We start from the raw sequence: 15,256 nt of genomic DNA, 5'->3' as shown, positions 1-15,256 counted from the left end.
TAACAGATATAACAGTATTTTTTTACTCCAATTTATACCATATTGTAACAATACCGGTATAGTGAGGCTGAGTAAAGGATTCCTACCGATTATAAAAGTAATGTTAAGTACAATTTCAGGAATCCAGAAAGGGACCATTATTTTTGTAAAGTATGGTCGTTTAACAATTATCCTTTGTTATACTGCCTGTTAACATGCAGTGAACACCTGTTTTATGGTGAGAAGAGGCCAGGTTTGGAATTCATGGGAACAAAAGCCTTGAACAACTGTCTTCACACTATGAGTTGGGTCCAGTCTGGTAGGTAAAGTGGCTAGAAGTATAAATAGCCCAGTAAGACCGGCTAAAAGAGAGTTGTATTAGAACCAGTCTGCAAGGTGTTACGACGTCAGTCCCACAAGGGCAGTTCAGCAAGGAGAGGCTGCGAGTTGTGTGAGTTCGGTGGAGTTTTGCAAACCAGTCCAGCGAATGAGAGTCACAGGTGTGTCTGCGAGATGGGAGTGCAAGACGTCAGTCCAGCAAGGAGAGTCTTGAATCCAGTTCGATAAGACTAAGATGATGCCATGAGTAATTCCAGTAAACAAGAAATACTATCGGTGAGTTATAGTAACACTATAAGTGTATAAGTGGAAGAAATAATGCGATAAACTTTAGGTAGATAGCAAGGGTATTTGCAAGTGAAATTTATAAGATCGTTTGTTAATATAAGACAAAGTGTTTAAAAAGGGTTAAAACTAGCAGTTTCTTTTGTTAATGAGTTGATTCTAGTTTTGTTTTTTCTACCTGGAATAAATTCTGAACGATTTTTTGAACTCTGTCCTATGTATATAATCTGTATTTACTATTGACACTTATGACTATTTGATGTGTAATATTTTGATTGTTATTCTTTGTTGATTACATTATTTATTTGGATTTGTTAGTGACACGTACTATTATCATTTACTACTATTATCCTGATTATTATTGTGGTTGTAATTACTATATTAATAATTGTGTTCATTAATTGTTTTATTATTGTCAATTATTATTATTAATTTGTCTGATTATAATTATGAACATTTTAAACCAGTAAGTTGTAATTATATAAACATTCTAAATTGTCAACCTCTCAATATTCTGATCGAGCCACAAAACATTCGACAATATACTAAGCATAAAAGTGTACAACACAATATAAATATTATTTACTTCATCATCATATTCTTGTTTCTTCGTCACATTACTAAATCTAGAATGTTGAATTTTAATAATGAGTATGGGCAGTCATTTGTTATAGTATTATTATGTTTAATTATTTTTATTCTTTTTCTAAGATAATAAATTTAAATTTTAATTGATCTCAGTCTTTAACAATATATTTTTTTGTTTATAAGAATTGATGCATTTTAGTAATTTGCTCTCTGAATTGAAGAGGATTGTACTTGCCACCACTTTTCTTTTGTAAAACAGAGCATTGAACATAGTGATATTTAAAAGTTGGCAGAACTGCTTTTATATGAACCATTATTGTCTTTTCTTTCGAGTGGGTGTGTGCTCAGCATTTGATCCATCCTATCAACTCTGTCCATAAATATATAATCGTTGACAACGTTTGGAAGCATTGCCTTCTTTCATTCCTTACTATTCTATGCATTCTAATTTGTGTTTAGTTGTCTAACACAAGACATCTCATTTATCTTGCCGCTTCACTATCATTTATGACGCACTGATTCAATTTCATTACTTAATTTTAAAGTAGATTTATATTGTTTTTGAAGCTTATGGAACTTTGTAATTGCGATAAAAGCATTTATGTTTTGGTTTTTGTTACAGCAAGTAGATTTACTACAACTGGAAGAGGAATTGCTTGATATTAGTAATGGTGACATCGAAAAAGATCCTTTAACAATTGAAGAGACCAATTTAGTTGAAAATGAAGTGGTAAGGGTATTCGATTTTTCATACAGTGAAACACCAATTATCCAGATGAATCTCTTTGCTAGGCCAAATCGGGATAATCGAAAAGGATAATTTAAAAAAGGTTTATCATATATACTGTACATATCATTCTAATGTTAAATGGGTAAAACATTAAGTAAAAAAATTAAAGATAAAAAGTAAATGTATTTCAGTAAAATTAAGCAGAAATTTGGAAGGTATGTACAATAAAAGAAAAAGGAGATATAGTAATATGGTACAAAAAGTACATTATGTAGAAATTTGCTTGTATAATTAGTTTTACAGAGGTCGGTGTAAAAAGCTACCACATTTATTATTCAATGGCTATCAGTTCCATCATATTTCTGATTGCAGTCATGTATGCCATTCTCGGAGGGAACCTTTTTAAAATTATTTTCAAAGGGGTGGAACTCGCCCTCTCCACTATACCTATTCCAATTCAAAAATCTTAAATGGCAATAGTAACATTTAATTACATTAATCGACAAACTGAAAAATATAATGAATTTTGGTGAAAAGAAATCCAACCCTCCCCTTCGCTCAGTAGGTGTGAAAACCATTTAGGTTGTACTTTATAAAATCCAGTCCAACAAACTAACTATAAAGTTATTGACATTACTTCTTAAACCATTTGAAATTATGATTATGATTATAATCTGTAGATTAAAACTTTGAAAATTATTTTTCAAATTACCAACACAAAATTTTGCTCTTAAGTATTCTCAAAATTTTTTAGGAGTTGAAAACTTATTTTTTTTAAATGAGACAATGTAGGTTGTGATACCTCATTGGAAGCCCCTTTGCATGACAAGTAATTTTGTACAAATAAAATAAAAATTGGTTCACTGGTATTTATGTTATTATTAAAAATGTGGTTTTTTTAGTGTTATGTTGAGATACAGTGTTACTGACCCAAAGCATTAGGTCTGAAGTCATCCATTCTTGTTAAAAATATGGGTTTTAGGTTTCTCCATTATTGATTAAACGTACCAGTAAACACAGCATTAAAACAAAAGTTAAACATTCAAAAAACCAATAATAAGGTACCTTATCTTTGCTAGTAACATGCTAAACAATCTATTACCAGATAAACTTAATAAATAATTAAAAAGTAATTCATAAATGAATAATAGTTAATCAAAAAATAATGTTTTAATTATTCTTTACTTAATTATATATATATGTATATATTGCCTACAGCAATTTTTTGTTTTAAATTGTACAAATCTCAAACTTTTCTTTGTTACAACTTGTAATATAATCCCAAACAAAAAAGTCCAAAAGACTGATATGTGGGAGATCTAGTTGGCTATGCAGTTGGACCTCTCATCTGATCCAACATCCAGGGAAGCCTTGTTCAGAAACATGGTAACATAAAAGTGTGGTGAAACACTATCTTGTTGGAAACTGTATCCTGCAGGAATCTGAGGAACAACAAAGTTTTCAAGCAGTTGAGAGGTACATTTGCCTTCAAACAGTGGGCTCCATGAAAAAACTGACTGATGGTGCCAATTTTATTCCGTCATAATCGTACATTGATTTTTGATTTGTCTCTTTCATTTGCAATTGTAATTATTAATTATTTTTGATTTTACAGGTTACTATCGATAAAGGAAGCATCAAGGGAAGTATAAAAATATCCAATGAATGTAAGTGTGCATATGGTGATGTAACAACAGAAGAAAATTTAGTGGAGAATATAAGTAGTGAAAACGTGTTATTTTTCCAGAATGGGAAGAAATTGGTTTGTGAATATTGCGATGAAAGATTCCGATGTAAATGTTATTTAAAGAGACCCATTAACTTTCTTTGTAAAAAAAAAAATAATAGTAATTTTTGTCAAAAGTCTCTTATTCATGATAACGATTTAAAACCCCACCTTATGCATAATGAAGAGAAAAATTATATTTGCAACTTTTGTCAGAAGACTTTTAATCAAAGTGCTAATTTAAAATTACATTTAAATATTCATACAAAAGAGAAAAATTATGTTTGCAACTTCTGCCAAAAGGTTTTTTATCAACCTTCTAATTTAAAGAAACATCTTAATATTCATACAAAAGAGAAAGATTATGTTTGTAAGTTCTGCCAAAATGTTTTCAGTCATTCTTCTAGTTTAAAGAAGCATCTTAATATTCATACAAAAGAAAAAAATTATGTCTGTAAATTCTGCCAAAAGGCTTTTACTTATCTTTCTAATTTTTAAGAAGCATATTAATTTACACACCAAAGAAAAAATTTGTTTGTAACATTAGTCAAAAATCTTTAATGAGAGTTATACTTTAAAAAATTACTTCTTTTTGTTGTAATGATTATGTTTGTAAGGCGGAGGTTATGTGTGTTCTCAATATTGTACAAAATAAGTTATACTTAAGTTTACGTGAAGATATTGGTGCAACTTTTAAAATTACTTTTCCTGATAGTTGTATAGTGTCAAAATTCCAGCTTGGCGCTATTAAATGCTCTTGTCATCAATCATGTTCCTGTACTGTACTTTGATGGCATTCTGCAAATACACTGGACTAATAATGACAAAATATTTTTCAAGTAAATATTAGTAACGTTTGTTTTCTGTTCTAGTTTTCTTATCTGTATTACTTTTAGTTTTCCTTTAAGTTTTGATCATACATATATTCTTTATTAAATTGAAATATATGTATCTTAATGTTTTTATGCAAACCAAGTTATGAAATATAGTTTTCTTTTTACTTGACAAAATAATGTAGGCTAGTTTTTGTGAAAAAGTTCAGCAGTTCTATGTGTGTGCCAATTGTTTTAAAATTTTAAAAAATTGCTTTAGTAGCTTTTATTTCTTATCTGTTATGCAAAAAACTTATTGTATTTTTGTTATTTTTTGTTTTGTACTTTACAGTGTAAATTACTGAAACAATTTATCACAAAAATTAGCCAAATTTTAAATGTATATTGAAAAAATCATTAAAAAATGAATTTAATAATAGAAAAAAAAGTGTAAGTTGGGCAGCTACGGGTACGGTAAAGACTGCAAAAAAAATAATTTATGTACTTTGCAGAGTAAAGTACCACAGCTGCTCATTGGAACCGGCTCACCTAAGCATACTGGCACAGATGGGCTGTCCACCCTTCCCTACGCTAAAGTCCACGGCATCTCCCTTCAGCGCCCTTACCGCGTAACACCTTCATAGCATACGTGTCAAAGGCCCTTCAGTTCTCTTTTGAGGACAGCATGAAGGACACCAGGTTTTCAGGTCTTGATCTGTCGATGTCCGCCAAAGGTGCCATTGTGCACACATAAATATGGTGTGCTCAGCTGTGTCCTCTGTTGCAAAACATGCAGCACGGAGTGTCCCATCTGCCAAATCAATTGAGGTAATGTTGAAACATTCCTTGGCCGTAGAGCAATTGTGACGTATAAAAAATCTATATTGCCACGTTTCCTTTTTGTCCATATGTCTAAGTCTGTGATACATCTCCTTGTCCAGGCTGCTTCATTTCCAGTCATCTATCTTTCATGCCATGTCTCCATTACAGTAGCCTTGTCCTCACGCTTCCCCATACCATCGTAGCAAAGCTCTTGCACTCTAACTTGAAGGTCAATTGGCAAAGCTGATGCCAACACGCTCACCGCACTGTATGACGTAGTTGTATAACACGCCGTAACACCCAACAACGTTCACCTGTGGACTGTGTAAACGTGCCCAGTTCCTTTTAATCATTGACATGATTAATCGGCGTTTGGAAGCCCTTGGAGCCGACTGAGTAGTGATCAACACATTCAGTGATTTCAAGATTTTTTAGGTCCTTGTAGAACTGTCTACTATGTGTTGACTAAATTTACATGATTTGTTGATCTGTACCCCAAGGTACATTATCATGTCTCTCGTAGCAACTGACCACGTAGCATGAGGTTTATTCTACCCATCATTCTTCTGCCTGTTAGTGTAATGTAATTTATAATATGTATTAAATTTTATTACATATAAATATTTTTTTTTAAATGTTCATGTGTTACCAGTTTAATTGACTTTGTAGATGTGTGTTTCACTTAAATAAAAATACATCTTCATTAATAAAAAAATATATTCATGAATAATAATGTTTAGTATATAGACAAGTTTCAATGATAGGCAAAATAAAGGCTTTTTTATTTTTGGATGTACTTTTTTTAATAAAGAATGCTGCTCTTAGTTTTTTAGCGAATAAAACATGTAACGACATAAGATATTTATTGAATAAGTTATTAAATTTATATTTGCATTTGTTAATATTGTTTAATGCAGGGAATCTACATTGGATCGCATTAATGTTTAATAAACAAAATTATTTTTGCAGCACCTTTTAAAACAATAAAAAAGTAATTATATTTGACTTTATCTGTTTTACTGATGTGATTATGTGTTTTACTGTGTCTCATAAATCTTCATGTTTAATCAACTAAGAACAAACACAAGTTTTTAAGTGTGCTTTCAACATGTTTGGTTCTATAAAATATTGAAATAGTATTACGCAAGATTATCATTATTAAGATTATTGCCCTTAGAAATTGCAATAGAATTTGAAAGATCATATATTATAATGCTATAATTTACATCCTTGGCTCAGAACATCAAGCATTCGTATCTAATTCAAAGAATTAGGGCTTGATACAGCTACCCTTTTTACTGGATTTCCATCACAGTCCTATGTTAAAGAACAATTGCCATGAAAGCTTGAGCGTTACGAATAATCCAGTCTACAATAATTACATTAACATTATTAAAAATATCAGCTATTAAAAAATACAAACACCTTACATTACAGTTATATTCAGCTTCTCGCATTCAGTCTATGAGAACCTATTTATTAATTGTCTCTGCCATTACCATTTCATCCTTACTTCACACCCTTCTGTTTCCAGGATGCTCTGTCTGGACGTTCCAGGTGTGATGGAACAATCGGTTAGTTGTAAAGGATGTAGTTTACCTTCAATATTTGTAATTAAAAAATATGTGCTCTTAGACTAAGAATAATCTGATCTGATACTATTTATTCTAACATTATGACACGGTGCAATCGATCAACAAAAACAGTGTTGTACCTTGTGAACTAACTCCTATAATTGCACTCTGTTCACCAGATGAAATATCCACCGCCTTATCCTCTGGATATATTGGTACTTTGTATTTACATGACCAAAGTAGCACTGTCTCATTGATATATGCCCACAGAAACACCCGCTTCAAATGTTTTCTGAGGGACATTCAGATTTTATGCGGGTGAACAGAATGTAATTAATTATAGGTCGGTTCACAGTGGTTCAACTGATGTTTGTTGTTCTAATAATTTGTTGCTGTTAAGATTTTTTGAGAGTCCTTCAATTTTTTGTTTAGCTGTACTGTAAAGGTACAAAACTGAGATCCCGCTTAAGAGCGGTTTTGTCGGATAACAAATTTGAATATTTGCTTTCTTTTTCTTTTGCAACAGAATTTATTTTATTATTAAATAAGGAAAGTAATTTTGTGATAATTTATGAATGCTGGAATCGCATATTTTTTTTACATTTTGATAAAAGTACTGTTTTACTATATTTATGTAAATGCTATTTGAGTTTTATGACAGCTGATTTTAGATTTTTTCTTCAAAAAGTGACAGATATATTTGTTAATTTACTTTTACAATTAAAGCAACTATAGGCCAATGCCTTAGCAAGTACAGGCTTGTTTACAGCTGCTTGTGGATGTCGAAATTGTAGTATGTAAAATAATAACGTGCTTGGATGAGTTCAAACCAAAAATTTAGTAGATTTAAATGTGATACTATAATATATAATGTTTCAATTGCTATTAAACAATAATTTTTATTGAATTTTGTTAATTATAATTAATTTAAGAATCATTAATTAATGTAAAAATTATATTCTCGAAACTCCTCTGTAAATAAACTAATTAAAAAATGTTTTTTCACGCTGATTTGACTGCCTCTGCAAGTAATATTTTTCAAATTCATTTTTGCATTTTAGTAGTTTTCATAATAATTTCTATTTTTTTATCTTTAATTGCTATTGGCAGTTCATCGTGCTATAATTAATTAATATATAGAATATATTAATTAATTTTAATTAATTAATAAATTAATAAAAAAATAATTAATTAATTATTGTATATATACAATTATTTTCATAAAAACTTAATGAAAATAATTGTGACTATATAATAAGTTTTTATATAATAATAGTATTAACAAAAAAAATTAAATTGTAAATGATATTTTTAGAATATTAATTAATTTATGTAGGCTATTAGTAAAAGGGGGCAGTTTAAAGTAATGTATAAGTTACAAGGGTTATTTTTTTCAAGGTCCGATCGGTCGCGAAATAAAAACCCGCGCAAAAATCGGATGAACCTTTGCGCATATGTGTTGCGCAGCGTCTCTAGTATGGCCTTCAATCACGCCACTTCACTTCGATTAGTTCTGAACACGCAGCTGGCAAGTAAACATGTCTACAAGAATAGCATCTCCTGCCAAGTGTGAAGTGCGTGCGGTAATTCGATTTCTTTAGGCTGAGGGGTGTAATGCAGCTGAAATTCATAGACGAATAAGTAATGTGTACGGTGAAACTTCAGTGAGTTACGGCAAAGTGCGACAATGGTGCAGGAACTTTAAAGCAGGATGTACAGATTTTCATGATGCAGGCGGTCAGGGAAGAAAGCTACTGTCAACCGATGTTCTCATTGAGCGAGTGGATATGGCAATTCGAGAAAATCGTCAGTTTACAATTTCTGTATTGAGTGATTCGTTTCCTGAAATTTCAAGGTCGGCTCTCTACACCGTTAGTGAGAGACTTCAGTACCGCAAACTGTGTGCGAGATGGGTTCCCAAGATGCTGTTCGACCGTCACAAAACAATGAGAACGGACGCCTCCCTAAAGTTTCTCCAGCACTACCACAATGAAGAAGATTTTTTGAACAAAATTGTCACAGGCGACGAGACACGGGTCCATTTCAAAACTGAAGAAACAAAAGAACAATCCAAACAGTGTATGTATTCGCATTCTCATTCTCCCAGAAAATTAAAGAAGTTCAAGCAAACCAACAGAAAGTATATGGCTACTGTGTTCTGGGACCTGAATGGAGTTCTCTTGGTGGAATTCATGAATCGTGGCACGACCATCACTGCAGCCTCATACTGCGTGACTCCTCAACGTCTACAAAGGGCGATTCAGAATAAGCGGAGAGGAATGTTGTCATCAGGCATTATCTTTCTCCATGACAATGCTTGGCTGCACACTGCAGCTGTAGCAAACAAACTCCTGCAGCGTTTTCGTTGGGAAGTGTTTCATTACCCACCATACAGCCCGGACACTGCTCCATCAGATTTTCACCTCTTTGCTCTCATGAAATGCCAGCAAGGAGGACAACATTTTGGCACAGACATTGAGCTGTAGACCGGCATAGAAACATGGCTGAAAATACAGGCGGCTCCATTCTATGACGAGGGTATTGGAAAGTTGGTACCACGCTACGACAAATATCTAAATCGGAGTGCCGACTATGTAGAGAAATAGCGTAACTATGTAAGTACTTGTTACAAATAAAAATTTTTTTTATTTTCATTGTGGTTTTAATTTTGTGACCGCTCAGACCTTGAAAAAAAAAACCCTCGTAATTGTGATATTTTTACTATAATACATAAACTTGATTGGACTTAAGTAAAATATTAGTTATCAAGTTTGTTAATAATGCTATTATTGCATGAATTTGATGAAAATATGTAATATTACTGGTTATATCTATTTAGGATTTAATTATGAGTTTCTGTTTATTTTTTTGAGATGGTTGGTGTGGTGACCTTTAAAAATTAATTATACTGATAATTGAATATATCATGTATGCTTTAATATATTTATTGTTATTTATTTATTATTGATAATGTTGTAAATTGTAAAAAATAGTGTTCCAAAAATAAAATATTAAAACGTTTATTACACAATTACTAATTCATTTTTAATTTCATTAAACATTGCTCTCAATTTAAAAAAAATTAATGAAAATCAATCTTATTTAGCACAGATATAGAGCTGAAATCAGGGTGAAATCTAGCTATGTTTATATGAATTTTTTTCCATTATTTTCACCAGTAGAAACTTTCTGAAAGTTTCTCCATATCTCCATAGGCAGGGACACCCTGCATATATATATATGCAGGGTTAAAAAATTTACCCATTCATTACAATGAATTTGAGAAGAGATTAATTTCTATAGGGTTTGCTATAAAGTACAGGCCTCCACTACAGCTGTTAGTAAAGCAGCTCTGATTCCATTTATTTTTTATCAATTACATTTTTAAGAGTAATTTCATTATTACATACATGATTCATTGTTCAAAATAATAACTTAATAATAAATTCATTATTGAGATAGCCTGTTTACCTTAAGATTTTATTAGATTTATTGATTTGATGTAGTTTTTTTCATTAAGTGAAAATCCAACAAATTAGTCAGTACTTTCATTACTTGTTCTACTAAAAGATTTTTCACGTGATTGTGTGATCCCAAGTAAGATTGATTTAATCAATTTCAACTAATTTTCTATAAATCTATAGATTTTTACATGTTGAAAGAAAATATCCCCATAGATATAAATATACAGATGAAATGGTAGTTTTCTCAACCAGAAACGAAGAAAGTGAATTACACTTTCTAAAATAATTTTATTAAATTGAGATACTGTTCTGTTGCAGAGGTAGGTGGATTATTGTATAATAATCCACCTACCTCTAATAAGGATATTTTTGATGTTATGTGTATATTAGAAAGTATAATTCTTCCATTCTGCCAATGGTTGGTGATGGTTTATACGGGGCTATAGAATGAAGTATGTGATCGCTATTAATTTTGTTTGTATGTTATGAAAATAACAGAAAAAAAATTACATAATGAGAGTTTAGTCTTAAAACATATGGTTGTTTTCAAGACCTGTAAATTATTATATTATTATGAATCGGTTTGCAAAAACGCTCTTTTAGTTTTTTTTGGGACAGTTTTGAAAGGAAACAGAGATATATAGTATTTAGTCTAGCATCACTTTTGTGCAAGTCGAACATATTTTTAAAAGATGGCGAGAAATAAACAAGAACAGCCACAAATTAAAACTTGTTATCTTTCAATAAATAATAATGAATCGGATCATCAGTGTATGCTAATTTATTTAAATAAAAACAGATATAGAAGAATGCCGATTATCCAGCTGAGTGTAATAAACACATTGTAATTAAAATAATTCTTTACAGTAATCAGAATGAGAGTAGATAATAAAGGACCGGTTACTGTCATTGTAAGTGTGATTCGAGAGTTCTCCACAGAAACTTTTGTCTCCATAGAGACTTGGAAGTTTATAAAACAAGTCGATTACTACAGGAGAAAAATAAGAGGCTATTTATTTCATCATTGTTGGACTGGGGACAATTGAAGAGGCTTTGGATCCAACTCGGAACAGAAATTGAAAGACCGATTTTGCAAAGGTTGGTAGTGATACACAAATTAGACCCATCAAACAAACAAATGTGAAAAAAGGATAAAATTTGAAATACATCTTTGAACCTCTATATATAACGAACTTTGATATTACAAATTGCTTTTCCACTGTGACATTTTAATAAGACTAAGTATAAATTTACCTCTATTTAACAAAATTGTGACATACTGCATATTAACATGATACAGTATGTAGTAAAATCAGTAACTTTTATGAAATGTTTTTTAAATTTAATATTTTGGACATCTCTGTGAGTTTAAGATAGTTATTCTTTTAATTTCTGCACTGAAATTATAAATGTATACAAACACAAAGTATTCTTGACAATAGTCAAGAATGACAAGTTATTTTTACTGAAATGGTAAAGCAATAATTTCCAAGATTCTCTTGTAAGCCATTAACAATAAAATCGTAACAAAAAATTTAAACATGTGTTCTGCAATTACTGTCTGCCTAGTAATTATTAAAGTACCGGAATTTCCTGAAATCCATTAACTAATCCAGAGCACTAACATTATTGTGCAAACCTTTATTCGTTTATCTAAACGAGACATTTGTCTACATTACATAGACATAACAAAAAAAATACTTAGAAAACATTTACCGCATAATCCCTCTATTGTTCAGTGCGTACATATATGAGGGCGGTTCAGAATGTTTGCGACCGAAGGAAAATAACAAAATTTCTTACCAAATTTTTTTTATTTTTCAACATACTCACCTTTTAAAGTAATAAACTTAGTCCATCGTTTTTCCAGCTTATTTATTCCTTCATTAAAATACAATTTCTCAAGCTCTGCAAACTAAGGCATCTGTCTCGGCTATGACTTTGTAATTTGAGGCAAATCTTCGCCCACCAAGCCATTTCTTCAGATTCAGGAACGGGAAATAATCACTCTGAGCTAAATGTGGAAGCAATTTGAAGCGCAGTTTGTGAATTTTAGCAGCAACAACAGAAAATGTGTGCGCAGGTTCATTGTCAAGGTAAAAAAGCACTTTTTTCTCTCCTAAATGTGAACGTTTGGTCTTTTAATGGCCTCCTTCAATCGCTTCAACAATGATGAATAATATTCTCCGGTGATTGTTTTTTTCTTTTTCCAAGTAGTCAATGACATTACACCATGAACATCCCAAAAAACAGTGGCCACGACTTTCCCGCAGGTCCAATACTTTTTGCCTTCTTTGGAGCCTTCCATCGGTTTCGACCCACTGTTGCTTTGTCACAGGGCAGTAATAATGAATCCGCTTTTCATCAGCAGTAATGAAACATTGCAAAAATTCAGTCGAGTTACGGTTGAACATGTCCAAACACTGCTGAGAAATGTTCATTTGTCTGCGTTTCTGATCAGCCGTTAAAAACACGCCACCCATTGTGCCGATAGCTATCTATATCCAAATGCTGGTGTAAGATGCGAATACGGTCTACTGATTTTTTGCAAACTCTTGTATCTTCAACCGTCAATCTTTTAAATCCGCATTGTGGATTTTTGCAATGCTTTCATCGGTCATGGTGGTTGCAAGGCAACCTACAACAGAGTATAAGAAGCTTTTAAGTATAGCCTACAAACATTCTAAGTACGAGGTAAGTTCTTACCTGAGATACATGCATTTTATACAGAATGTATAATTAATATGTAATGCTAATGTATAATTAATATGACATAAAAACTACACTTACATTTTTTCTATAGTACTATTAAGAAAAATAACTATTCAATTTTAATTCATTATAAAACGGGATAAAACATTCATAAAAAAAATTAGATTGAATTCTTATTACCTCTAATGAAAACCTCTATTTAACAAATTTTTCCTGGGATTCTCGATTTCATTATATAAAGATTTGACCATATATGACAGCATAGCACAGTTATATGACAGCGTAGCACTCTTTGGGTAAAAAGAAAATAGAAAATTATGGTTATGATGAGAATACTCAGACAGCTCAGTTTTTACATGGATTTGAATACTAGATCGTGGATACCGGTGTTCTTTGGTGGTTGGGTTTCAATTAACCACACATCTCAGGAATGGTCGAACTGAGAATGTACAAGACTAACACTTCATTTACACTCATACATATCATCCTCTGAAGAATTATCTAAACGGTAGTTACCGGAGGCTAATCAGGAAAAAGAAAGACAGCTCAGTTTCTTGTAATTGTTTTATAAAAACAGAAACCAATCACAAAAACTAAAAACCTTTTGTTATACGCAAAAGTAAACGAAAGAAAAAAAAATAAAAAAATTGACTGATATAGTTCCAAACATTTTTTTAAATGTTGGAATATAATATACACAAATTTAACAGGATTAGCAATGAAAAAAAATAACTTTATTGGTCCCTATGATTATACACGTGTTTAAATTATGCGGTTGTAATATGTGGTATTTAATAAATTCTATAATTCAAGCTTTGAGTCCTCTACTACCTAATCCTCCCAAACAGTATTTGAATGCGGGAGGTAATAGAGAGAGAACTAGTACAAAACTTTCTGCGAGACCTACCTTAAAACTCTCAAAATTGTTGGCCAGATCAGTTCTAATCTAGATAGTTTGCAGCCACCTAACTGTTTGTACAAATGAAGAACCGACTGCAAAAATTATACAGCGAGTTAAACTTTAGCAGAAACATTGCAGAATTTAATAGATTCAAGTTATGACTGAGGGGTGGAACTCTGTTTCTTTACAGATTGATGCTGGGACTTCTGAATGTTGTGTTGCTACCACTGGTTTGCAATGTAGGTGTTCAAATCGGGTTTTGAAAGGTAATATTTATTTACAACAAGTAAGAACAGCATGCGTGATTTTAATTGTTTGTATTCATTTAATTAAGCAAAGATCTTTTAAAACCTAATTCGAACACTAGTGCCTTGTCTAGAAGCAGAGCTGGAACAATCCAGTGGCAGTCTCTGAATTAGCTTAATATAGAGCAAAAGCTAGATAAGCAAAGCTAAAATTTTTAACAATTTTTCCTGTACAAACAGCGTGCAGTTCTAAAACAGTTTTCATTTCTTAAATTCAAAGATTTTCTTATAATACCCAAAAGCCATAAAACAATTCCAAATATATCGACAGTAACCCATGATGATAGGGCAAAAACTTTGATATTTTGAATTTCCAAAAGCTCTTAGCATGAAAGTCATAGAAATTCTTTTGGACCTTAAGATTTTTAGTAAATCTGATAAAATTTTATCGAACTTTATCAGAGTGCTTAGTAGACTCCAAAACATCATATTTCTGCAAGAGTGATCTTAGAAAAAAAATTGCATTGCACCATTGTTTTTTACTCCAAAGTTAAATATATATATTTCTAGCCAAATCTCCTTCCTTTGGAGAATATCCATAAGCCTGAAGTATCTGAAGTTTTATGCAAAAGTGGACTGCCAAAAAAAAATTAAATAAATAATTTTTTTGTTGTTCATCTCCTCCTACTGCTGCAGGTGTCCAGGACATCCTTGTCCACATAGAGGTATTAAACAAAAGGTGCAGTAGGAATGTTTTTTTTCTTGTCTATAAAGATTCAGTAATGCAGAATCACATGTAAGTCAAAAGAGAACAAAGCCACTGACTGGTAAATAACCCTAAAAAACTTTCACATTTTGGTAGGAAATCTGATGAGAAAATAATAATACCTGATAATGACCCTTTCCAGATGAATCGCACAAATGAAATTGATGCACATCAGTTTTTAAGCCCTGAAATCAGGACCGCTAAAAAATCTATTCTTTGTATCTATCAGTACACAAAGGTATTGGTATATAGTCCCGCCTTAATTTTCTTTTGTAACACAATATATTTAATTGAGAAATATCTTGAAAATTTT

At 31.5% G+C, this 15,256-nt stretch overlaps 1 protein-coding gene across 1 annotated transcript; it reads left to right on the top strand.

The window, feature by feature from the left end:
* Window positions 1-561: 561 nt before the first annotated feature.
* Window positions 562-7,878, top strand: LOC142317491 (uncharacterized). Its single transcript, XM_075354055.1, has 3 exons — window positions 562-594; window positions 1,814-1,921; window positions 3,537-7,878. The coding sequence occupies exons 1-3, from the start codon at window positions 562-564 to the stop codon at window positions 4,143-4,145; spliced, it is 750 nt and encodes a 249-aa protein (XP_075210170.1). The 3' UTR covers window positions 4,146-7,878.
* The last annotated feature ends 7,378 nt before the right edge of the window (window positions 7,879-15,256 follow it).

This window comes from Lycorma delicatula, chromosome 1 (assembly GCF_047948215.1).
Source record: "Lycorma delicatula isolate Av1 chromosome 1, ASM4794821v1, whole genome shotgun sequence".
Lineage (NCBI taxonomy): Eukaryota > Metazoa > Arthropoda > Insecta > Hemiptera > Fulgoridae > Lycorma > Lycorma delicatula.
Note: the sequence above shows the minus strand (reverse complement) of the source record. Positions and strands in the feature narration are given on the sequence as shown.

Bases quoted from the DNA above. Each gene is read 5' to 3' on its own strand.
- LOC142317491 (XM_075354055.1), top strand. From the start codon at position 562: ATGAGTAATTCCAGTAAACAAGAAATACTATCG. The intron at 595-1,813 runs GTGAGTTATAGT...TTTTTGTTACAG, and splicing joins GTAAACAAGAAATACTATCG to CAAGTAGATTTACTACAACT. The intron at 1,922-3,536 runs GTAAGGGTATTC...TTGATTTTACAG, and splicing joins ATTTAGTTGAAAATGAAGTG to GTTACTATCGATAAAGGAAG.